Here is a 26,642-nt window from a genome sequence, read left to right on the forward strand (position 1 = left end):
TGCAGCAAGATCTGGTCAGCTCATGGTCATAGAATCCACTATGAATCTGGTGTATCAGAGGACGCTTAAAGAACACGTGAGAACATCTAAGAGAAGCTTGAGAGAAACATAAGAGTGACCCAAATAAAGATACATTTTTCATGGTAAACTTCTTCAAATTGGGAAAAAAACAAAGTTAAAACAGGAACAAAAGGAAAAAAAGGAAATCAAATGATATGCACTTTATGAATATTCTGTTTTCTTGTTTGTTAACCAAGGTGAAGTATTAAAACATTTTTGCAGTAATTGTCTGCTAATATATATTCAAAATTGTTGATTTTTTATCTCTAGAGTGAGGACCTTCCCCAAAGACTCGGCTCTGTTGGGCAGAGACACCGTCCGAGCTCTCATGTACTACGCCCTGAAAGTCTGGAGCGACATCGCGCCTCTCAACTTCCACGAGGTGGCCGGGAACGACGCCGACATCCAGATCGACTTCACCAAAGCCGACCACAACGACGGATACCCCTTCGACGGTCCGGGAGGAACGGTGGCCCACGCGTTCTTCCCCGGAGAGAGATTCACAGCCGGAGACACGCACTTTGATGACGACGAGGCGTGGACGTTCAGATCACCGGGTGAGGATCAGCGTATGAACAATACAGAAACACAATCCAGAAACAAGTCAAATTTGTTTAAACTTGAGGTGGAAAACATCTTCAAATCAAGTATGTTTATTTAAAAAAAAAAAAGACAAATTCAAGACATATTTAAGACATATTCTTAAAAACGCACTGTCAGTTAGGGCTGCCACGATTAGTCATTACCTTATATTATATGGAGTTAGAGTGTAGTAAAGTTCAAAGTTATAATGGCGTTCTGCTAGCTCTTTGGATTTTTTTGGCATTTATTACGTATTTTTTAGACTATTTTGGAGTTAAGCTTATATTTCTGCTACATGCTAGCTATTTTAGTTAATTTTTGCCTTTTTATTTATTTATTTATTTTTAGCTTTTTAGGCTGTTTTGGAGTTAGACTAATATTTAGCTGTTTTGGCAAATTTAGGGTTTTTAAAGTTTTTTTTCTTTTAAGGTACTTTGAAGTTTAGCTAGTTTTTCAGCGACATGCTAGCTGTTTTGGCTAACCAAAGTTTTTTTTTTTTTTCCCAGCTTTTGGGCTAATTTTGTATTTAACTAATATTTTAGCCAGCTATCAACTTCAGCGTTTTCAGCTACAAGCTTCAGTGATTTTTAGCTATCAATTTCTGCATCCTCATCTATCAGCACTAGCACTAGCATTATCACAGGTAATGCTATATGTCTAGTTTGTAGCTAGTTTAAAGCTAAGGATGGTTAAGATGTGTGCTTTACATGACCCGATTAGTCAACTAATAAAAAGTAATCGGTGATTTATCAACTATTAAAATAATCGTTTGTGTTAGCACTACTGTCAGTACTAAATCTTTCTTTTCCTACCATAATTGAATTTTACTGTTGCCTCATATTGATCCAGCTTTGACGTCCATGAGGGTTCTACATAAACTCTGTATGTTACATTTAAATCACGGCGAGGAAAAACACCACGTTTATGATGATTAAAGAGCTCTACCTCACGGCTAAATGTTTCCACCAATTATATCAGAAGCTGTAAAGAAAAAGCTGCCACCATACCCCAAAGCTTCACCATCGTTACTGAACTTGAGTAAGGAGTAATAATCGATGAAAGACCTATTCATGAAATGGCGCTAAGAGGAGACATTCAAGGTTGTTCTGGGTTGTCAGTTTTTACAGGTAGCCAAAGGAAAGCGGATTTAATTAAGAAACACGCATATTCAACATAGTTTTCACATTATAATCATTATCTGGGATTGCTTTTAATTGAAACTTCCTCCCAATCCTAGAGGTGACGTTGGACGGTTATATCTTGTTGCCTAACAAGAAGTGGCTCTCACTCATAAAACCCAGAAACTCTGACCCACAGACTCCACAAACCATTTCAAAAATTGGATGTCACGCAGCTACCTGAGTTTAAATGAGGGCAGGACTGAAGCCGTGCTCTTCCACCCCAGCAGAAACAGTACCCCGCCCTCTCTGTGGACCTTTGCTTTCCTGCTTCAGTTACGAATCCAAGTGTCAAGATCGATCCTGTTTTTAACTTTCACTAACAAATAAATGCAGCTGTAAAGTCCAGCTTCTCTCACATGTGATGGCTTTAAAAAATCCGGTCCTGCTCAGCCAGACGGGATCAGGAAAAGACTTTGCTAATGCAGTGCACTGTGTTCTGGAGTCAGCCAGGCGTCCCAAAATGCTGAAGCACCACTTCTTTTGGTTTAGTTTCCCTCCTTTGGCTCTTTATACATTTTAGAATTTGTTTCAAGGTTCTTTTATTTACTTTTTTAATCACTTTTTGACCTCATACCACCTCAGCTGTTTGATTTTTTATTTTAATAAACCCACTTGATCCTTAAAGACTACCTCAGATAACAATTGTTTCTTTGTGTGTTTTTAACATGTTCATATATAAATGCATATGAAGAAAATTAAGCTTAAAAATGCATTTCTGAGTATATCTTTATTCAAATTCATTTGAATCAGTTGCAAATAGAAAAACGTTTTAAAAGTATCGCATTTGTTTGGTAGAAGCTACAATGGCGGGGTCACAAGCTCCCTGCTACGATGCATCACTTGTAAACAAAGAGATCCATGTACGTCTTAGTTTTCCTCATCTGAGCTGAAATCTGTCTCCAAACTGTACAACTGGACAGCTCTATAATTACTGGCCATTTTCGTTGCTCTGATAATGTTAGTTTGGAGGTGTTAGGGTCTGTAAGCTAGCGGGAGAGGATGTAAACAGATGGATGATGGGAAATGGGGGCGGGCTTGCTCTGCTGCAACAATCCCCCCCACAATTCAGAGATGAATTTTGAACAAACTCCTGTCGCTCTTCAGAAACTATGTCCCTGAAAACGACTCAAGTTTTAAAAAATTTGGCTAAAAACTGCACCATCATAATTGAAAGAACACTGAACGCCTTGACAATAGAAAAGTGGGACTTTAAGGCCTTTTCCTGCCCGTTAGATTTTAATTCTAATGGTTTAGTTCTACTCATTGACTTCGACCACTCTGTGGAGGTTTTGATCAGTTTATATTTATGTCAAATTCACTGTTTTCATTCTGCATTTTAGTTCTGATCTTATTATAGATTTTTGCAGTCTGATTCTTTGTTGCTCTGGAGGGGAACTTTATAAATAAAGGAAGTTGAAGTGAAACCAGCTGGAGGTGTTTGTTGATTTCTGGCATGAAGGTAGACAGCATGTGTTTCAGAGAGACTTTTGTCTGGTTGTTTCAGCAGGAACGATTACAAATCTAGCAAAGGTACAGAGTGACTCAATAGCTCAACTCAGTGTTGTATTACAGAAGGAAACTAATATAGAAAAACCTCCATCTACTTCTTGACATTCCTTGTTGCTGTTTTACATATCAGTGTTGAATATAATGGCCCTGACTCTATTTTTACGAATTTTGTACCTTATTTGAAAATAGCTTTCGCTAAAAGTTTTTACTAAGTGACTAAATGTAAAAAAGAATGCAGTTGATCTTCATGTGTTGTGTTTCCAATAACTATGAAATTGTAGTTAACAGAGTTAACCCCCGTCCGGGCGAGCCGGAAAGAGAGGAGTGGGGGACCCCCATGGGGCAAGCCGTGGCTGCGCCTCCAGCAGCAGGGAGAGGTGGGCGACTGGTCCTCCAGCCACACCGCGATCACAGCCTCACTTCACCTTCACAACCTTGCGAAAAAACGTGTAATTTTGATCAGGCAGATCAGGGCTCTCTTGGGCCTGACCATTGTATATCAGTATACGCCATACGCCATTGTGACATCACAGCAGCACATTACTTCAAACAGAGCGTCTTTGCTAAAGTTTAAATTACAGCAATATCAAAGGAGAAATATTCAGAAATGCAAAATTGAAATGATTTCTTACCTCATTAGTTCTCTTTTATATGGAAAATGGCAAACAGACATGTCAAAAAGTAAAATAACTTTATTTTTCTGGTGTGAAATGTCACCTAAACTTGGGTACCAGAAAAAAGAAATCCTGGTTGGCCCTAATAAGAAGAACCACCCAAGAGACCAAAAGTAAACAACAGCTCCCCAACAGGGAACGTTTGGGCTGCTTTGTGTGAAACTGAACCAAATTGATAGTTTGAGCACTCTTTTTTTTTCTATCTTAAATTGAAAAGTTTTTTGATTTTTATGTTGACCTAAATTCATCCTGAAAAGCAGCTAAAATGTTCATCAAAAAGAATTTATGAATTTCTCAAAAAAACAAATGACTGTTGTTGGCTGTCATCAACTGCCTTCCACATTTTTATAGCCTCCATAAAAAAATATTTTGGTAAAATATAATTCTTCAGAGCACACAGACACTCTTCTGATTAAAATGTGGGAGATTGAGCACAGAGAGATTAGGGCCACGGTCTATAGATGATGCCAACGAGGCAATGTTTTTTTTTGTTTTTTTTGCTTTTGCACCACTAAAGCTGTGAACCATATTTTTCCACTGCTTAATTTGCTCCAATTATACCTCCCAGCATGCTCATGACAGGATGCTGTTGTAGTTTACCGAGGCATTTTGTATCGACAAGGTTTTGTTAATGAGAGCAGAGCGTAAAAGAACATGAAAAGTGGGTTTTTGTTCAAACTATACAGTGTTATTATGCATATCAACATGTAAAATCCTTTTTTTCTACAGCCACAAATTATTTAAAAGTGGTAGAAGACAGAATAAAAAGAACTTTATTGTGAAAAACAGAAGCCTCTCAGTGGGAATAGGATACTGGCTTCATATCAGCTTATTTTATTGGTTTGGTTTCTTTCAGAGTTTTAGTTTTTTACTCCCTTTGGTGAGAGTGGAGATGTACATGAAATGAAACACTTTCTTTGTGTTTATATGGTAAACATTACTCTTCGGTTGCGCCCGACCTCTCTATAGGAGCTGGTCATTCACGCTGAAAATCAACTCTGCCCTGCTGCTGCTTCGAAAAATTTGTATTTTTTGGTTTACTGCGCAGCTTTGTTACTGGTGTCCTTTTTAATAAAGGATACAGCACCTTTCCTGGAATCTCTTACACTCATTTAATTTGAGACTCAAATGTCGTCTGCAATATGAGACTTAGCTCTGGGCCAAAATGCTTACTGAACATAGCATTTAGAGTCTTATTTGACTTTCTAATGCACTGAAAAGAACAGCGCCTCCCAATTAACTTTCAGTTTAGAGCAATGTGTTCTTCAAACCTTTCAGTCTGACATTTGGCTCATTTTACCACTCTAAGCTTGTGGATATGCTTTACAGCCACCCTCTCATTTGCCTTTTTTAAGTCTGTTCAACCAGTTCTTATGCACAAGATAGATGGTAAAAGAAACAAGGAACCTATATGCTCTTTACTGTCAGCATCAGCTCCTGCTATCCTCTGCATCCTTTCCTGTCCTGATCATGTAGTTCATCTCTTTACTCTTCTTTGCTGGTTTGGAGCAGATGTTTGTTTCTGAAGTTTGAACTCCTTCCAACATCTACCTGTTGTAAATAGAACTGCTATCTTTGATTCATGATTTTTTTTTAAAACAAATGAATCTGATGGTTAATGTTTACCTTCCAGCACATCTTCAACAGCTTTCACTGATTGACACTGGTGGTTCGGCTGAGAGTTTGTTTCTTCTGTCACAACCCTGTGTTTTATCCGGGCTGGGGACAGGCACAGGGAGATCCAGACTACGAGGACACTCTTGTGGCTATATAGTTTTAGGCACTAGTGTGAAAGGCCTTGCTTAATGGCCCTCACAGGAGTAAGCTTATTGCACAAACTGGGAAGTGGACCTAAGTTTCTTGTGCACCAGCCCAATAAGCAGCCAACTGAGCCATCCAATCTGTCAGGTGGCCACATAAAAAGTTCAAAGAAGGCACATTTATTTGTTTCTGTTCATTACAGAGTGTCTTAGAGTCAGATTAAAAAAACATTAAATGTTTACTCCTATTTTCCTTTTCATAACTGGTTCTCAGAGTGTCAGATTGTGATACAGACAAAGGTGTGTCAGGCACTCCTGAGGAAATAGGTTTCTTTGTAGATTTCTGTCAACTGTTGGGCATTTTTTTTTTTACACACATTGTCATGTACACATACGTAACCAATGAACAATAGCTTGATAAAGTTCTTTCCATCCATCCATCTTCCTTTCATCCATCCATCAATGTTCTCACCAACTACTATCCATCCATCGACCTTCTATGCATGCATCCATCCATCCATCCATCCATCCGTTCATTCATCCATCCATCATAAGTGGACTGGTATTTGAAACTTCCCTACCTCAAAGTCAGAGCCCTGAATGTTTCCTGGTAGGGTAATCCACTGTAAATCAATCACTATTCCCTTTGTCCTGGTTCTGTTGGCACCAGCTGACAAATCCAGGATGATAGTTCTGTATTCACTTTTGTCCTTCTCAGACACACAGCAAATTTGTGCGGTGCCGTGGGAGAAGTTTTGAAAGTTCGAGTTTCTGGAGTTGTATGAAAAGTTCAAAGTATAAAACCAAAATATAATGTGAACAAGCACAGTGCCCTGTGGTTCTCCTGAGCTGCAAACTACCTTTTCTGACACATTTGTGTGGCTTCATTACACTGCTATCCGTCCACTCTAGTTTCCTCCAGCTTTACCTGCTGGATTGTGTAGAGGGCACTATAGGAGTCAAAGAACACAAATCTCAGAGTATTACTGATGTTCTGTAAGTGTGACAGCTGATAGATAACCTCCCTGATTAGTGAGATTTTCTGACCTGATTGTTGTCTCTTGATTTCCCACTGGATCTAATGCTCCAGCTCTTGTGTGTGTGTATGACCTGTCCTCACCTTAACTTACTTTCCATGCCCTCTTATGAGTATATCCTATCTGAACCACCCCCTTGTAGGGCTCCACGCCCCTTCTTGGAAGGCTGTATTTCACCAAACCAATCACAGATACACGTACTTTCTCCTGGAGGAACACAACGTGAGAAATTGACATTTTATTTCACTCATTTTACTTTTTTGTTATTAATGTCAGTGTTTCCAGCCTGCAGGTTCAGCTGAGGTTTCCTCAGATGCCCCACCCCCCCTCGACAAGAAAAAAACTCAAGTAAAATCAATATCTGAAACCCATCAGTCATGTTTTACAAACCCGCACTAATCCATCTTTCAGTCATCATGTCCACTTTGGAGGCTCCAGTATTGTCTTCGCGGAACTGCTTTGCCGTTTTTCTGGGTTTTATTGAACTGGGAAAAGCACTCCTGGGTCTTCTTGGGTTGTCTATTCATCAGGATTACAACAGAGACAGCTGCTGCGCCTCGGAACTATAAAAGCTGCGAGTGGTAATGAAAATAGACTTCTAATTTTATCTTGCATGACAACTACCAGAATGTGCACACTGTGGCTTTGGAGCATCTCAGAAGTTTTTTTTGTCAAGAGGGAAATTTAATAGATTAAGTTCAAATTTATGGCAAGCCGTTAAGGAAATAATATCAGGGTCGTAAAACACTTAAATCATAAATGTAGTATAACAAGGATTATTAAGAATGTTTAAAACTGATTTCCTCCTTTGTCATTGTTCACTGCTTTTGCACATATTGATCCTTTAAACCTAATTAATTGGCTTTCTGATTTACACATTTCTTGATTAGTGTAAACCATAACCCCTGCTAACTGCTTAGTTTCATATATCTGTAAAGGTCCTACTAATTAAATATTGAAATAATTTAATTGATTTGTTTTGTAGTTTTTGCATTTGTTCCCAAAATTTGATTAAATCTAAAAGCTGTAATGGAAAAGTACTAGAAAATACAAAATATTTCTATTAAAGAGGACAGAGTGAAACAAAATGATATGGCCGACATACATTAAAAAGTCATGAATTTTGTGTTTTTTCTAAAAGACAACTTTCAAGCGTATTTTAGCTCTTATTTTTTCTCTTGGTTCCAGTGCAGTTCTTTGATTTCTTGGAAGAGCATAGACTTACAAATAAGATTTGAAAGTTGCAGTTTGGGCCAAGTTTCTTAGATGTCCGTTTGATGAAATTCAGAAAATTTCGATATGAACTTCAAAGTTTTCTCAGTTGTGTAAATCAATTTGCCGTTGAATTCTCAATCCACTATAGAGAATCAAAAGTTGGGTCTATAGAAGATGGGGTATTTTATACGAATACTCTGGTTTCAGTAAACAAATACAGTCTGGACGTCCTTACTCTATGAGCTGAAAAATGCAGCTAAAACGATATTTATAAAACTTTATAAGCTATATTTGTCCTTGTTATTTCCTCTTTTTGCTTTACATAAAATATTTAGTTTTTTTTATTTTTATGCAAAAGTGCAGCATCTTTCTTAAAAAAAAAAGGCTTCAAAGTTTGTATTGGTACCTGTCCTTTACTTCTCTTTTGTCAAAAATGTACTCACATGACAGTCAAACACGCTTTCACACAAAAAGAGATGATAAAAAGCAGCTTTGTACTCATTTTTAATCAGTTTTCTGATTAGTTTAAGCAGACTGGGTCTTTTGTGTTTCTTAAAGTCATAAAGCATCAAACAAAACCTTTAGGGTGTTTTCAGACTGTAAAAGTCCATTGGTCCATTGGTCTGGATCAAGTCCTGAAGCCTGCATTTGCTCTGTAGTGAGAAGACTTTTCTGTTTTGAACCAAAGCTTGTAAACAAAACCACGTGACTAAAGATTTCTTCAGTCATTGGCCAGGAATTATGAAGGCGGGGCAAAGCAACGAGGGAAAGAATAATGGAGGTCCAACGCTTAGCGATCCTTCTCGGGATAGTTCAAACTTCATATTTCTCTGACCAATTTTGAATGTCTGCATCAACGTCAGGTTCAACACTTTGGTACAGCAGTGGCGTGCTGCAAGATGGTTACTGAGGAGACGACCACTAAGAAGATACACTGATGAGTGTTTATGAAATATAGATTATTAGGAAAACGGTGTGTGAAGCAATGTGTTTCACTTTAAAAGTTGTTTTAATGTCCCTACATTCATCCAACCAAATGTTTGCTGTCTCATTGTTGCTCTGCTACTCTGTTTATATCCCGTAAGGTCGGCTACAGTGGCCGTTTTTGTCCAGTTGTTCCACTCTGAGCACAGAGTCTATACAGACTGAAGAAACTTAGCGAATTGGAGCTCAGTTCAATTGGAAACAAACCAAGACCACCTCTAAAGATGGATCTGGGAGTGGTTCCTGGTCCTGGACCAGGGTCCACTGGGGTACTCAGGCTGAAAAGGGGAAACAAACTCTGGTTTCACTTTAACCCTTCCGCTCTCCTATAGGCTTGTTTACATTAAAAGTGGGGTCATCTGGACCCCACAAGACAGTGCACCGAACTTTTTTTTTTTTCCAATGATCGTTGGTCTTTACTGGTGTCCGATGACAGACATGAAGTCTTGTCTGCCTTTGTCATGGAAGGGCTAACACCTCAATGTAAGGGTGGGTCATCTGGACCCCGTAAGAGAGCACAAGGCTTAAACAAACGAAATGTGTGTCTGAATACACCCTTAAAATAAGTCATAGGAGATAGAAAACAAAATATGGGAAAATAGAGTCTAAGCATGATCTAGAGATTGTTTTTGATTTAAACTAGAAGTACAGGTTTTGTTCATTTCATTTTAGCTTTTAGCCTTTTTAACTCTTTTAACAGCGGAGATATCTCCAGCGACTCATAATGACAAACCGTAAATCTTTGACCTCAATCAACGTAAATCAGCTGATTTAGACAAAGAGTAAGGCGGTTTTTCCTATCAGCTTTGCACCGATATGCAACAGATGACTAACGTAAAGTGTTACATAACAGTGCAAGGCTGCTTTTCTCCACTTCAGATCCACTGGAATTGCATTTATCGCATAAATAGTTATGGTGATCAGAAAAATGTCGACACTAGTGCTAAAGCTCTGGTTAAAGGGTTCAGATAAAGTGAAACCTCTTAATGCGAACGCTTTACTCCTACACTATATTAGATTTCAAAGCAAAACAGAAATCATAAACCTATTCTCCTGTGGTGAAGCACACTTCAAATCTTCATTTCATCTGCTTCATCATTTGTGAAAAATAGCTCGTATTTTTGTTTGTTTACCTCAGCTTAGTGTTTTGTTGAATCTCGTTGATCCACTTAAACCTCTCAGTTGCGACTCAGTGTGCACTTCTGTGTTTAGCTCAGAAACAGGTTGAATGTGATTACATGGTACCTAATTTGTTCTTAATTCCTGTGTTCTTCCTGGAGCCTTTTCTTGATCCCCTGATCCTCTTCGGATTTTTTTTTTCTCTTTAGATAACATTTACTGTTTGGCCTCTGAAAGTCCCATGTGTGGTGGACAAAAGAAGCCTTCACTTGTACTTTGTCTTTCCTCAAACGCTCCAAGCTGAGCCCAACATGAGGTTACAGGAATGCAGATTTGATCCGAGCCACCAAGGAGCACTAAGCTAACTTGGCTCAACACACTTGTACTCACATGTTAGCAAATCTAAATCTCAAAACCCGAGGTTTTGTCTTGCTTAGCAGAGCCAGACAAGGAGCTTTCGGAAGCTTTGCCTTTTCTTTTAGCAGAACATCCAGGGAAATGTGCTGTAATAGCCTGCAGCTCCTTTAGCTGTCTTTCCACACTTAGGTCTTGATTGGCAGCCCAGGGGCTCAGGCAGTATTACCATAGTTATCTCACTGCACCACAGCCTAGACAGCACTCACAGCCACCAGAGCTACCTGTCATGCCTCTTAACTTGCAACCTATAGACTTCAATTGAATGAAATAAACCTGCAAACAGGAGGTGTGCGAGTTCCACAAAACTTTAAGCAGCAGTTTGACATCTATCACAGCCGGAGGATGGGGGAGTATTTATGATTTATGAAAGGTGAAAATTCGCTTTCAACTAGAATCACTTGTAATCTAACTCCTATGTAAATGAGGGGGTAATTGCGAGTCATCATTAGGAGGTTTTTAATTTTCCCCGTTTGTTCTATTATGCGAAGGCTTTGATGAAAGTCCGTGCAGAAAAGAATGACAGCTTCTCGTTGTCTTCGTCTCTTTCAGAGTCTCATGGGATGGATCTGTTCGCAGTGGCAGTCCACGAGTTCGGTCATGCCATCGGCCTCGTGCACACCTCCGCCATGGAGTCCATCATGAGACCGTATTACCAGGGTCCAGTGGGAGACCCTCTGAAATATGACCTGCCCTACGAGGACAAAGTGCGAGTCTGGCAGCTCTATGGTACGAGGATAAATCCATTCAGACTGAACCGGAGGGGGTGTGTAGACCTGCGGGGGGAGGTTATTGACTAATGAACATGTGAATGGAGATAATTGGACCTCTTTATTGCATATAACCTTATCACATTATGCCCTTGAATAGAAGGACTGTGCAGGAGAGGTTAATGACAGTGTGGGTGTGGATAAATTGTCAGACAAAATTGTAGAAGACGGTGCAGCAAAGGAGTGATATGAGTGGGAAAATGAAAGGTTTTAGAGGTAAAACTAACAGTTTTTTGTAAACAAAATGCAATTGTTCCTCCTTTTTAAGTCAAATACAGTGTTCGCAGTTCATCTTTTGCAGTATTGCTGTTTTCTGGATTTTTTCTGTGCAATTTCTGATACCTGATTACCTTTTGACCTTGTCAATCAATCTCCCCCATATTGTTTCTCCTGTACAGAAGGTGTTCAGCCACCACATTCGTATTCCAGAGTCATCACAAATTGAAGTGTGGTTAGGGACCCCTCCGCGTCACTTTTTCACATTTTGGGTCTCCCCAACTTGTTGTTTCTTGACATGCTGGCTTTTCCAATTAAAGAGCTCTGGGTGTTTTGTCCAGATGCAGACTGGTCCTCAGGATGTGGCCAGTAGCTGTACCATAATGCTACATTCACACTGGGCACAGCCGGCATGTTAAATTCGCATCTGCCACCTCTCTTTATCTCGTGATAAATTTAAAGTTGTTCTGGAATTCATGCATTGCCACAAAATGGAAAACATGGATGATGTTGAGCGAGTAGCTTGGGTTTATATGTTTTGGAGAGCTCTATAGAGACACTGGCAAGCACCTTGTCATGTCTGGGTTCACCGGATTATTCAATCTCTCTCAGTACGGGCTTTCCACACAGTGCAGTGAGAGCTACACCCGGATTACGGCCATTTTAAATGTTACTTCTGTCTGCGGATGCTCAGCCGGATCCTGCGTGTCGACGCTCGCTTGCTCTGCCCGATCTAGGGCAGCAGATCTTGCTAAGCTGTCCCCCGGGCGGCTTAGCAGGTACCATGTCTATTCCAGGTCTGGGTCTGGTAGCACATCTGGTAACATGTCCAGTACCAGTCTGTGTCCAGTACCACGTTCAGTACAATTCCATTCCCGGTCTGGGTCCATTACTGCATCTGATATATAGTGTCCAGTACCATGTCCATTCCCAGTCTGGGTCTGTCACTGCATGTGGTATCATGTCCGGTAACGGTCCGTGTATGGTACCACGTCCAGTACAATGTCCACTCCCAGTCCGGGTCTGGTACTGCATCTGGTATCATGTCCAGTACAGGTCAGTGTTTGGTTCCGATCCATGTCCAGTACTGTGTCCAGTACCGTGTCCGTTCCCGGTCTGGGTCCAGCGCTGCATCTGGTATCGTCTCCAGTATCGGCCCATGTCCAATACCGTGTCCAGTCCCGGTCTGTGTCCTTGGAACCGGTACGGATCCGGTAGGGTACTGGTCCGGTTCACATCTTGTACCGATTTGCAGCCCGGAAGTTGAGAAGCCCTGATTTACTTGGAAAAGCCCACACGTCAAAAAAAACGATGAGTAGGAGACACCCAAAACGTCAATTTTTGACGAGGAGGGGTCCTTAACCACATGATATTATATGTGACAACTTGGGAATAAAAATGTGTTTGATTCAGCTCTGCATAACTCTTGAATATTTTTCAACAAAAGTTTGAACTTTGAGTTTTCAAACAAGAGAGAAAAGTTCAAAAATGTTAATGTCTGAGAAAAGTGTCTACATCTTGTGGTGAAGGGTTTTACAACCTTAAAACATCTGTTATCCTACCTAGTGGATTTCGCCTATAGTAGAATATTAATGTAAGTAACCAGGAACACTTAAATTATGTCACTTTTGTTCTAAAAATAAGCCAAATTGATGTATTTGAGAGTTTAAAGGACATTTAATCTAAACAAACGTTTGTCTTTGCTGTGTTCTTGTGAAATATCCAGGTGTTAGAGACTCAGTGTCATACACAAATCAGCCTGGCGGCGCCTCCCAAACGCCTGATCCTCCTGTGCTGCTGGATCTACCTGACAACAGATCCACTCCCCTGTAAGTGAGGAACATTCTGCCTTCTTTTCTGTACCTCTCTGAATCCACACCTCACCACCCAGGTAAACAGTTCTACAGCAAACGGTTGTGGTGCATGTTCCCCGGGGAAGAACACTGGAACCTAAAGCTACAAATAAGTAGAATCCCTTGTGGCTCTTAAATGTAATAATGCACAGACCTGTGGGACAGAGGTCCCCCAATTTTTTTGGTTCTGGCAGCTGAATCAACACAACCCATTCAGAGACCAGATGGATGAACGGCGCATAAACACATAACTAAGCCGACTGCCTACATGCTGACATTTATAAGGTAAAATTATGTGGAAAAGTGGAAAACATTTTTAATCAGTCTATCCTGACATGATGAAGTGACACAGTAAATCTTTACAGTAAATTATTGACCTTTTTCTTGTATTTGGTGTTACTCTAAAGTTCTCAAAGATAATATTAAGTTTAAGAAATACATTTTCAGTCTGTCATTTATTGATAAAATAAAGCCAAATTCTACTCTGGGCCTCTTAAGATTTCAGAGGTACGTTTAAGATATGAGTTGATCAAACGCTCCATTTTTCCTGCCCACCGTGGTGCTTAGCTTAATGATCCGGGGTGGATGATACTCACAAACAGGTGTTTTTGTTTCCCTCCCATTAGCTCGGATTATCCAGAGATGTTGATTGTCTTTTTGTGTTTCTTTGGGTCATTTACGTGTCATTTTTAGAGAAATATATTTCTTGTTGGTTGTTCTCATTTTTAGTACCAGGGGGCAACAAAAGTAACACAGGAGAAAAGTAGCATTTGAGGAGAACTGGAGTTATTTAGGGTGTCTTTATGGCTATAAAGTTTAGTAACAGTCCTTTCTCTATTAAAATCACCTCAAAGTGCTAAGAAAAAATTAAACTACAACTTGTATTATTTTTGGATTACATACATGGTAAATACATCTCAATTGCATTCAAACATAACCTTCAAAAAGACGATTTCATATTACTTTGAGAGTAAGGCTCCAGCTGGCATCTTTAGCTGATACAAGAAACATTTTTTCCACTTAAGGACATGGATCATAACATCAAATACAGCTGCCAAACTGCTAAGGTTCCAAACAGTGATAATAGCAGGAAATGGTGTGGCAGATTAAAGTTTTTGGCCACAGCTCCTTTCTAACAACTGCTGTGTTTCTTTTATGTTCTCCATCTTGAGAAAAATATCACAAGAACATGTTAAAAACACAATTTTCTTTGAAGTGGGTCTTTAAACAATGTCTATGCAAAGATAGACAGCTCTACTGTGTCATATATGAGCCCCAAAACTTAAATAATAAAATAGAATTGTTTCCTGTTCTTATGTTCAGATAAAATAAGAGTAGAAATCACACATAACAATTACATTTTTTTTTAGAAAACTGTTGTGTTTTATTAAATAAAACAGGTTTCAGCAGGAAAAAAATAAGTAAGTACAATTTTTAAAAAAATGTTAAAATTGACTGAAACTAGTGAGTTAAAAAGTGACAGAAGGAAGTGACTAGGAGGAACAGAAACCACTAACCTAAATGGTGAAAACGTTATCACAACGAGCAGCAGGTGTGACGATTAACTCAAACCAGATGGGAATAATCAACCAGATTTCAGAAAAAAAACACCTAAAAGAGGCTACATACAGGCATGGATGCAAAAAGGAAATACAAAGATGCAAAATAATTCATTTTTACTTCAGAAGCATTTTTTTCTCAGAAGTTTTATGTGTGAAACTATGTAGAGTCGTCATGACATCTGTGTTGCAAAGGGGCAAAATTAACTTTAAAGACTCACTCAAATTAAAAGTGTTTTTAACATTTTTCTCATGATAGAGGACATATAAAAAGAAAAATGGCTTAAAATTTCATTTTTTAGTATTTCTATATTAATTTTTTGTTAAACAGGAGCAAATGAAAAAAGCCTGTTGGAAAAAGCTTGTGTAGCTTTGACGTAGGAGCTACAGTCAGCTCCCTGCTCCACTCCCATCCCACTTGTAGACGACTAGATCCAAATACGTCCTCCCCATCTGAGCTGGCACGTGGCTCAAAACTGTAGAGCTGAAAAGCTCAGACACTGCTGGATATTTTAGTTGGATGATGGGAAGGGGGGAGTGCTTACTCTGTGACAGTAGACCCACCAACTATTAAGAGTTAAATTAACATTATACTATTGCCGATTTGATGAAACTATACCCTAGAAAAAAACGTTTTTTTTTTTTTATTAAAAAAAGAAATAAAAAAACGGCCAAAGTGGGAATTTCAATTTATTTTAATTTTGTTTAACTATTTGTAGTTATTAAACAAGATCTGAGCATTAAATCATTCATTGATTCTAACCTCCTGACAAGCATGTTAATCATTAATGATCCAGCTGTTTGATCAAATCCTTGTTTTTCCCTCAAACAACGACCGGTTCACAGCAGTAACATGCTCTCAAAATGTTACAAACACCTGGAGAGTCACCCTAGAGAGATAGTAAGCCTTAACTTTCACGATGAGTAAATAAGAATCAGTGAAGATGATACTGATGATACGAGCTCAGCCTTTGACTGATGCTGCTGCGCTCAGTCCATTTCCCCTCACCCTATTTAAATGGGGAACAGCACTCATTGTAGCGTCTGCTATTGCTGTGTGCACCACACCGTGCATGAGGAGGCAGAAAGAAGAGGGCAGACAGCAGGGAAGAAAAAAATTACGATTAAGGTAAAGGCTAGGAAGTGGTTTCAAAGCAGTTTGTGTCGTCTGTGACTGCAGCGACTGAATTAAACAAACAGAAGATGATTTTCAGGAATCTGATCCCTAAATGAGCAAACATGAATATTCTGATCATCAATCAACACAGGAATAAATGGGCTTTTACAAATTCTACGGTAAAAGGAACAGTGCTGGAAAAATGTTTTCCAAACTCCTGATCAGGCCACCCAATTAGCAGTAAATTGAAAACATAACACAATGTGCTGCAAACATTCACATCAGCATTAGGTGTTTTGTTTTTGGTTAATGTTAGACTTGCTCTGAATTTTTCAACAATTATTCATGTATTGTACCTTTGCAAAAAGTCTGCAGTTTTGTTTTTCTATAATATGCAGTTTTTCTGCTCTTATTGAGCACTTGTGTTGCCGAGAGGTTTTTGCTCCAAAAGGCTTTAGCTGTAGTATTTTGTCGTACTCTTTGTTCCTAAATGTAAGTACTTGCTGGTCCCAGAAAGCCAAAATCCCACAGACTTCTATTGAGAAATACACAGCTATTACACAGTCATTCTGTTTGTCAGAATAACCATTCTTGTCTCTTTGTAACATCTTCTTGCTAAACCTATTTTTTTACATAATAGATTTTCATTATTATAAGTTTTTAAAGTTGTAAACTGGCCAATCAGATGCCTCATAAGAGCATGTGGTTCCTAGTGGCCCCACCTCCAATATTCAAAGTGTTTGACTGACAGATTCTCGGACCAATCGCTGCTTATTAACATCCTCTGGTCCCATAATGGCAAAATCGGGTAAAAATGGTGACTGAATTGACTTCATTTCGACGACGTCAACCTTGTTTTGTCCGTCTCCATTTATGTCAGTGGTTGCTACTGTACATTATTTTCCATGACCGTTTTTGAGCTCTTTGGACAAACCTGCAGCCTTTGAATGTACGTTGAAAGTAAAACCAAGTCGAACTTTGACCAATCAGGGACTCAGATTTGTTTGTGACGCATGGATGATTTGCAAGATCAACATTTCGCACCAAACCTCTTCCAGAGAAAGAAAAGGAGAAGAAGCCCCTCCCTGCTTGTCCAGTGTGAACATCAGTGACATTCAAGAACTCGCATTCTTGAACGGTGTGAACAGAGTAGTAAATGTATGTAACACTACAAATTTAAATAAAAATATGGGGAAAAAATGGATAAAAGTAGTTCTTTCTAGTTAAAGACATAACTGAAAAAAATATCCGTAATAAATCTAGACAGTTTGCTCAAAGGGCAAGAAGTACCAGCTGAGCAGTATCATGAATATGAACCTGCAGTCTAAAACCTACATTTTCTATTCAGTCCTTTTTTTGTACAAATCTATTTTTATTGGTAGTGAAACTGTAATTTATGACTAACCTCATGAACAAGCTAAAGTTAATTACTTCTGTCAAGCATTGTGCATCTTTAATTCATAAATAAACCAGCTGTGGGGAAGTTAATTGTTTTTACATGCAATTACATTTTCTATAATTAAGATAGATGATTTAGCATTAGCATGGTTGCCAAAAGAAAAAGATATACGAAAAGAGGCAGGTTGCTTGGGGAGAAATCAAGATGTGATTTAATTCACAGAGAATAACTTGCAAAGCCCCTGGTCAATACAACTCAAATCTTTTGAGGCTCACAATTAAAAAAACAAAACAAACAAACACAGTCTGTCTCTGGTTTTGGTCTTTCAATCTGAATTAGCAGCTCCATCAGTTTAGGATGCATGCATTATGCTTGACAATGGTTGGAAACGCAGCTTGCTGCTGGAGCTCTGAATGAGGACCTTTGTGGTGAACACGAGGGCTCTCACTCACAGTGGCAGGTCTGTGGCGCTCCCGGCTTCAGCATTGGCAGGCCGACCACGTCACGCCGTCAAATCGCTTCTTATCCTCAAGGCCAAATGAGCTGGTGGACTGCACTGCGTTTGTGTGACGGCGTCTTATCCCACATCAAGCATTTTTAATTAGGGTAAACATGGAGATCGGGGCACCAGATAGCTTTTTGAAGACTAGAATATTAAGACACTTGTTTTATTTTTTAGGGGGGGGGTTACTGGTTTAGGTCATAAAGGCTGGAGCTTGCATTAATTTTGTTTTTTATTTTCATGTTAAAGAGGAGCAAAAATTTGTTTTTTTTTATGTTTTTAACATGACATTTTTCTTATGATGGCTCTGCTACAATCTGAGCATCCACTTGCAGACAAACAGATCCACATACTTCTGTTTTCCTCGTCTGAGCTGGAATCTGGATCAGAATTATACGACTGGATATCTCCAATATTTCTCTTCATTTTTGTTGCACTGCTAATGTTAAGTTGGGGTTGTGAGGGGCTGTAAGCTAGTGGGAGAGAGTGGAAAGGGGTAAGTGAATTTCTAATGAACTCCTGCCATTCTGCAGAAACTATGTCCTAGAAACCAACACACTTTTAAAAAAATTTTGTTCAAAAACTGCATAATCATAATTTAAAGTCCATCTGCTTTCACAGAAGATCAAAAGATGATTGGAGTGGGTCTTTATATATGAAACTTGCATGATTCCCAGTATAAAAAATACATCTTTAATGTTTATGAACTACAGTTTTTGTTTTCCCTTAGCTTTAGTAATGACTTTTCTGTCTCTCTCAGGCTGGTGCAGGACGCCCCAGACAGATGCACCAGTCGCTTTGATGCCGTGGCCCAAATACGGGGGGAGGCTTTCTTTTTCAAAGGTATTCTGAACTCGAAATAAAAAGAGGCAGAAAGAATTCTGGAAATAAAAGCTCAGAGATGGTTTTTGTCATAACTAAACATACTCACTTCTATATAGCAGAAAACAGTCAAATTAAAACAAAAAATATGGTCAAGTGAACGGAAAAGTCACTCAATGAATATTAAAGTTGTTTTTGAGCTGCTGTTTTGTTCTTTTTTAATGTAGTCAGAATCCAGATTAGATCTGAATGGACAAGTGAAAGGCAAGAGACAGACAACCAGATTTTTGGAACTAATAGATTAGGAAATTATTTGTCATGCAACAGCTGTACTGTTACATCAGAGGTTCAAAAAATATGCCTCAATAAGTGAAATCTAGAAAGTAGTTATGAAAACCCCTCATAAAACCTCTTATTACACACTTTCTCTACTTTTCTCAGACAGACATGATGACAGTGTTATAGAATGACAACAAAGATCTGATTGGGATCAAACATCTATGTAAATTTGACAAAGTGAACACATTCGGTACAGGAGACATGACATGAAGGAAACTGATTGACAATGGTCTGCTGGTCAATCAGGACACAGAGCTCAAGGCTCTGTTAAAAATGAATAAAAAAGCATGCAAAATTATGTTGGGGGGGAATGTGTGAAACAACAAGGCTGCAAAACCTGAACCACGATACAGCCAGGGGACAAAATGTAGACAGAAAAGTCAATTTCTGACAACACATTTGGCTGTAAGCTGTGTCACACTGCCACTATGTACAATTTTCTTATTGTATAAGTATGTAATTTAGCCTTTCGTCATACATTGTACAGGGCTATCACGATTAGTCGACTAATCGATGACTAATCGACTATTAAAATAGTCGACCACTAATTTAGTCGAGGACTAGTCGTTACCTTATGTTATATGGGGTCAGAGTGTAGCATTATGCTAGCATTTTGGACTATTTTGGAATTTATTTAGATTTTTAAGGCTATTTTGGAGTTTAGCTAATATTTCAGCAGCATGCTGTTTTGGCGAACTTAGACCTTTTTTTAGTTTTTTAATGTGTTTTGGAATATGGCTAATATTTCAGCTGCATGCTAGCTGTTTAGTTGTCATTTTTTTAGGCTAATTTGGCATTTAACTAATTTTAGCTGACTTTCAACTCCAGCGTTTTCAGCTATTAGCTTTAGTGATTTCAGCTATTAGCTTCAGCGATTTCAGCTATCAGCTTCAGCGTTTTCAGCTATTAGCTTTAGTGATTTCAGCTATTAGCCTTAGTAGTTTCAGCTATTAGCTTCAGCGATTTCAGCTATCAGCTTCAGCGTTTTCAGCTATTTTCTTCAGCGATTTCAGCTCCAGCTTTAGCGTTTTCAGCTCTTAGCTTTAGTGATTTCAGCTATCAGCTTCAGCGTTTTCAGCTATTAGCTTTAGTGATTTCAGCTATTAGCCTTAGCAGTTTCAGCTATCAGCTTCAGCTTTTTCAGCTATTTGTTTCAGCGTTTTCAGCTCTTAGCTTTAGTGATTTCAGCTCCAGCTTCAGCATTTTCAGCTCTTAGCTTTAGTGATTTCAGCTATCAGTTTCAACATTTTCAGCTATCAGCTTCAGCAATTTCAGCTATCAGCTTCAGCGATTTCAGCTATCAATTTTGACATCTTCAGCTAACAGCACTAGTATCTTCAGTGGCAAATTCAGCTTACAGCGTTCATACTAGCATTGTTGCAGGTAAGAGTATATCTAGTTTTTAGTTAGTTGAAAGCTTATGATGGTCAAGATGTGTGTTTCACATCCACTTTGTGCAAAACCCGATTAGTCGACTAATCGTGAAAAATAATCAGTGACTATTAAAATAATGGTTTGTGGCAGCACTACATGCGTAATATATGTAATTCATAAGTATTTTTTGGGTTTATCGTTCGATGATCTGATGTTCATTGAGGATTCCGGCCAACGAGTCTTTCAAATAAATTCAGTTTGAGGTGTTCAAAATTTTTGATTGGTTGAGAAATACATAGCTTGTGTATTTTACGTGGTTTATACACAATTACCAAATCATAAGCAAGTGTGCAGGATTTTTGCGAGCTGCATACTCAAATCTGTGGCTTTCCACAACCATTCCACGTATGACTAACAGACTTTTCTACTGTACCCCTTTCATTTTGTGTATACAGTGAACATGTTAAAATTGATGCACAAATAACTAATGAATTGCATATAAACAGTGCAGTAATCATGCACAGTTTAATCACGATTCTCGTATTGTGTGCCAGGTATATAAATTGATATAAATTGGTAAATACAGTAAATTGTTTTCTCTCAAGGTATGAAAGGAAACTTTTGATGAGGATTCATGATGCTTTTAAGAAACAAGTTTACATAGAATCGTTTTAGGGCCATAAAGATCCAACACCATCACTAAATTAATCTAAAATAAAATTTCAACAAAATTCCCTTTTAATGATATTAAGTTGTTTTCTAAAAATGATTGCCAATAAATAACCATAATCCTACTTTTTTTTTCTAAAATATTTTCTGAATTGAATCTTGTTAGCATAATTGTACTAATACTTACAACAGGAAATAAACTTCTGGAAGGTGTAGACTGCACTATGAAAGACAGGGATACAGAAAAATACATACTAAAATTTGTCTGAAAAAGATCCTCTACAACCCACAGTTTTTGGGATTTAAGTGTTTAAATAAATTTCTAAAACGTTTGTAAGCTTTGTGTTTGTCATTCATTTTTTGCGCCTGAAGTTGGACTTCTTAAACTTGGGAATCAATGGGAACATGCTCCGTTTGAAACTAGATTCTTGCAGTTCTGCTGTAACCTTGCTGCTGTTTCTTTCACAGCAGATTACTGTTATTTTTTTCTGCCTTTTGTAAAGAAACCCAGAAAATAAAGCAATATCTGACAACATACAGTACCGTATATGGATCTTTCTTTGATTTAAAATAGTAAAAATCTAATTACAAAATTATGAAATTCATCAGGCTAATCTGTAAATGAATTAAAGTATAAACAAGAAACCAACAGTGTAAAAGTTTTTGCCTTGATTGATTTGCCCGAATGGCCAAGGCAAGCATTAGTGTGGATGCAGTGTAATAAATAACAGCACAGTCTGCAGAGCAGTGCACATTTGCTTTAGGTACATAATGGATAAAAGAAATAATGGAAATAAAAGAGCAACAATGGTCCAAGGCCTGATCTCGTTGAGCTCACCCAGAGGTGGATCTTTGAACAATGGGTTCCTGGACACGGACCAATAGAAAGCAGCGCTCCTTTCTCCTCTTCTCCTGGGAGGAAGGAGGTAGCAATATGTGCGTGCTGGTTTTTATGGTGCTGTTGTAGCTGTTTATATGTTATTGAGCTCATTTGGTGTTTCTTTTGGCTTTTCCTAAGGCTCCTTAGGAGGATTTTGGCAGTTTTGTGATCCTAAAATACTTCTTTTAAGGTTTAGTGTCTGTCAGTAAGTCATTATTGTGCATCTTTGTGGACAATTTAATTTATTTGTAATCACTCCTGTCATATTATGGATGATTACTGACTTTGGTTGATTTTTGAAACTTTTTTTTTTGCTTTTGTCTCACTAATATTCAAGTTTTGTTGTTTATTTTTTACTCCTATACACTTGAAACTGCAATAAAGATCTGTTTACATCTGAAAACTAAACTACTTTACACAAAATCTCACATTTAATCAAAAAAGTAGGTAGGTGATACAAAAAAAATCATCCTTGTCCACATCATTTCTAGTAGAAGTGTCACTGGACAATTAACAGCATTTGTTGGTTCTGAATGATGAAAACAAGTTTGATAAAAGTGGATGTAGCTGCACAAAACTTTAGCAATTTGAGTCTAATCCTGATCTACTTGCTAGCGCTTCCTTGGGATGTTTGCTGCCCTGTGGCTTTAATGTTCTAACCTTTAAACTGAACTCTAAAGTGAACTGGCAACTAAAAAAGCTTAGGACATAAAGTGTATTGATGGCTTTCTTTCAACAGGAGCTAATCCTGCAACATTCTGCTGAGAAGGCTGGTGATTGTTTAGTGCCAGAAATTAGTTGTCCTGCTAAAGTTTTCATTAGGAAGAGACAGAAGACAAGAGTTCTGCATAAAAGGGATTACAAGAGAAAGACTGAGTGTAAGCTTTATGCATCTTTATCCCTGTGTTTTGCTAACAAAACAGATAATTTACCGTAAAAGCCTTTGTAGGCTTGATCACTGCTTGATTGATCAGTAACCAATAGTGAGCTTTTAATTGAGTTAATTAGAAAATAACTGTAATGTCCAACTTTTTGTAGTTCTTCCCCAGCACAAAGTAAACTAAACCTTTGTTGTGAGATGAGATGACAAATACACATTTTGAGCCTATTCTCCACTCTGACTTCCACAGGGAAATACTTTTGGAGACTAACAAGAGAGAAGCACCTGGTGTCTTTGCGTCCGGCTCAGATCCATCGCTTCTGGAAGGGTCTTCCTCCCAATTTGGACAGCGTGGATGCTGTGTATGAAAGACCAGGAGACCACAAAATAGTGTTTTTTAAAGGTGAAAGAACTTCAAACAAAGTGTCTTCTTTGAATTTTAGAATATGGGCTTGATACAACTGCTAATTTCCTTTTCCGTCTTTACCCCCCAGGTCTGAAATATTGGGTCTTTAAGGACAATAACGTGGAGGAGGGTTACCCTCGTCCAATCACGGACTTTGGCTTACCAGTGGAAGCCGTAGACGCGGCCTTTGTGTGGCAGCACAATGACAAGACCTACTTCTTCAAAGATAACCAGTTTTGGCGCTACGATGACCACCTGCGACACATGGACATGGGTTACCCAAAGGATAGTATACTTTGGAAGGGACTGCCGCCCCACCTGGATGACGCCATGAGATGGTCCGATGGTGAGGAGACTTTCTATTTTTTTTTTTACGTTTCTCAGTAGAAACCTAACTTTTTTTCTAATATAGTAGTAAGGACATGCTCAACCCCTATGCTATTCCTGGTATGGTTTCATTAAAAGTGGGGTCATCTGGACCCCACAAGACTGCACACTGAACTTTTTTTTCAAGGATTTTTTTTATTTTCACTGGTGTCCATGGCAGACATAAAATCCTGTCCATCTTTGTCATGGGAGAGATCATACATCAATACAAGGGTGGGGACAACAGGACCCCATAAGAGAGCAAGAGGGTTAAAGCCTTGCTCACAACTACACTTAAGGCTAGATACGGTTTGGCATAAAGGCACTCTATGACAGCATCACCCGAGCAACTTATAGTAGTCTTCTGAATCCGTCATGATGCACTTACCACACACATGAGAATCAAACATTCCATTTCAATGGATTCTCATCCCCAAGTCGTCACATATTGACGTTTGGTTAAGGACCCCCTCCACGTCACTTTTTGATGTTTTGGGTGTCCCCAACATGTCATTTTTTGATGTAATGGGTGTTCGTAAAATCAAGGGTCTGGTCCTCGAGATGCGGACTGGTCCTTGACACTATTCCGGTATTGGTACCCTAACCCGGCGCCGGATGCGGTACCAGACCCAAACCGGTACCAAACAGGGTATCAGGCACAAACCAGGCCTGGACGCAGTACCAGACGCAAACCGGGCCTAGATAAGGTACCGGACACAAACCGGGCCTGGATGACGTACCGGATGCAAACCGGGCCTGGATGAGATATTGGACACAAACCGGGCCTGGATGAGGTACCGGTTACATACTGGGCCTGGATGAGGTACCGGACACAAACCAGGCCTGGATGACGTACCGGATGCAAACCAGTTAGGGTCATAGTACTGCTACTCGGTTAAATTACCAGTGCGATTCGTGTACCACTTCTGGTTTTGCAGCCCGGAGGTTGGGGACCCATAATTTAATGGGAACAGCCAGCATGTCTAAAAAAACGACGCATTGGGGACACCCAAAACGTCCATTTTGTTGCGGAAGGGTCCCTTAACCAAACGTCAATATGTGACAAGTTGGGAATGAGAATGTGTTGTCCATTTTCAACAAGCCTCAAGTAAACTACAAGACACACCTGCAATCTCTGGAAGGCTACAATAACACCATGCATGTGACACATGTTCATGTGAGTACTTCATGTGCATGCACAAGCAAGGAAGGCGCCTTTTTCTTTATCTTTTCCACTGTTTACTAGCGCATGTCTGTCAACTACATGTTCTGATTTAAATCCTTCTTTACAGGATTATTTATAGATTGCAATCTATATCTGGGATGTGTGCAGAATTTATGAAAGAGTTCTGACAAGCAGAAATTTAAAACGAGTACTGGATTTTTATCCGTTTTTTTAGTTGTCCTATAAAACCGAATACAATTCGGTGTGATCAAATTACAAATGGTTAAATTAAAGGGAACATCATCCATTAATCGATACCAAATTCAAGTCCCTAATTGGTCAAAGTTTGATCTCGTCTAACTTGGAAGGCCCGTTCAATGGTGGCACATTTTGTATGCAAAGCCCAAAAACTATCATAGAAACTTGCATAGCTACTCATGAACGTGAGAGTTTTGAACGAAGAATTCCAAAATGTCCATTTACGCACATTTACATACACTTGAAGGCGGGTTGCAGAGAGCGGTGTGAACGTAGCTTAGGATGTGCCTCTCTACTTTCCTCCATTGGCGCACACAACCAAAAAAACCCACCACCCCCGCACGGTCAACTGTTGGGAAACTACAAGTAAACATTACTTAGATGGAGTGCAATGAGATTTTTTAAAGCGATCATATTTTTGTGGATTCCTATTGAAACTTGCTAAAGTTTGACTCCAGTGAGATGTTGTAATCCCTCAAGATGTTTTTTGAGGTTAGTGACTCCTTTTCAAACTCTTGACAAATATCCCTCATGCACACACACGCACAGCACTAAGAGCAGTATCTGTTGATCTGCTCAGAAAATCCAGTATGAGGTGCACATCAGCTCTGCTATGTTTTATTTTAAACAAGAAAGGGTACAAAAGTTTATCCATGTTGCCTGGGGACCTTGTTGGACAGGAGCTGCTCAAATTTACCCAGTCCATGCTTTTTCGATTACAAAACCCACGTCATCTTACCACAAAGTGATGGTGTGTAGGCTCGCCAACAATGGCTCTGACCTTTTACACCATAAACAAACCAGAGGGCTACACTGGCCGTTATGAATCCACACGCGGCCCCTGTGGGCTCATGGGAGTCATGGAGAGTGCACTCTCGGAAAAAAAGATCTCCGATCAAATCAAGGACGTCCGTCAGGCGCAGTCTTCACCTCACCTCTCCACAATCAGATCGATCTTAATCTGTTACCGCAGATCCATCTTCAGATGCTCCAAGATACAACTTCAAGTAAGACTGTCCCTCTTTAAAATCTGGTACTCCAGTTTGGAAAGGAAAAACAAACATCAATAACAGCAACTCTTGATTGTGTTCCCTCTGGGTTGAGTGCATTTCACAGAAAACTACAGGTCTCCGTTCACTGTCAGTTGTGCTGCTGCAGCCGTCGAACTTTTCAGCAACCCTCCAGTCATTCCCATATTCATAAACACCTGCCTGGACAAAGAGCACACGGGTCTGACTTCATCAAACCCAAATGCAAATGAGAGCCAATGGGAGTTTTCATAGTTCTGTTCTACTGTTTACATCTTATTTTTTATTGTTTAAACAACTTTAACATATTGTTTTTCTTTCTTTTGAGTTTGCAGATCAAATAACAAGTCAGTTTTACTTTGAAGGACAACAAATCGTTTCACAAATCGCTCAATTTTTCTGAATCTTTAACAAGTTTTCTTTGAGATTTTGGACAAACAAAGTCAGCTTTGTTTATCCAGCAGAGTCGCTCGAGTTGAGGGCCAGATGGAGAAAAGTTTTGGA

At 39.1% G+C, this 26,642-nt stretch overlaps 1 protein-coding gene across 1 annotated transcript in view; it reads left to right on the forward strand.

Moving 5' to 3' along the window:
* LOC112136147 (matrix metalloproteinase-17) overlaps positions 1 to 26,642 on the forward strand; it is a 133,594-nt gene that overhangs the window by 92,745 nt on the left and 14,207 nt on the right. The window contains exons 4-9 of the mRNA XM_024257741.2: positions 331 to 617; positions 11,088 to 11,264; positions 13,248 to 13,350; positions 18,712 to 18,794; positions 23,166 to 23,318; positions 23,410 to 23,667. Coding sequence (XP_024113509.1) covers positions 331 to 617; positions 11,088 to 11,264; positions 13,248 to 13,350; positions 18,712 to 18,794; positions 23,166 to 23,318; positions 23,410 to 23,667 — 1,061 coding nt within the window. The remainder of the gene's footprint in view (positions 1 to 330; positions 618 to 11,087; positions 11,265 to 13,247; positions 13,351 to 18,711; positions 18,795 to 23,165; positions 23,319 to 23,409; positions 23,668 to 26,642) is intronic.

The sequence above is a fragment of the Oryzias melastigma genome, linkage group LG12 (genome assembly GCF_002922805.2).
Source record: "Oryzias melastigma strain HK-1 linkage group LG12, ASM292280v2, whole genome shotgun sequence".
Taxonomy (NCBI): Eukaryota; Metazoa; Chordata; class Actinopteri; order Beloniformes; family Adrianichthyidae; genus Oryzias; species Oryzias melastigma.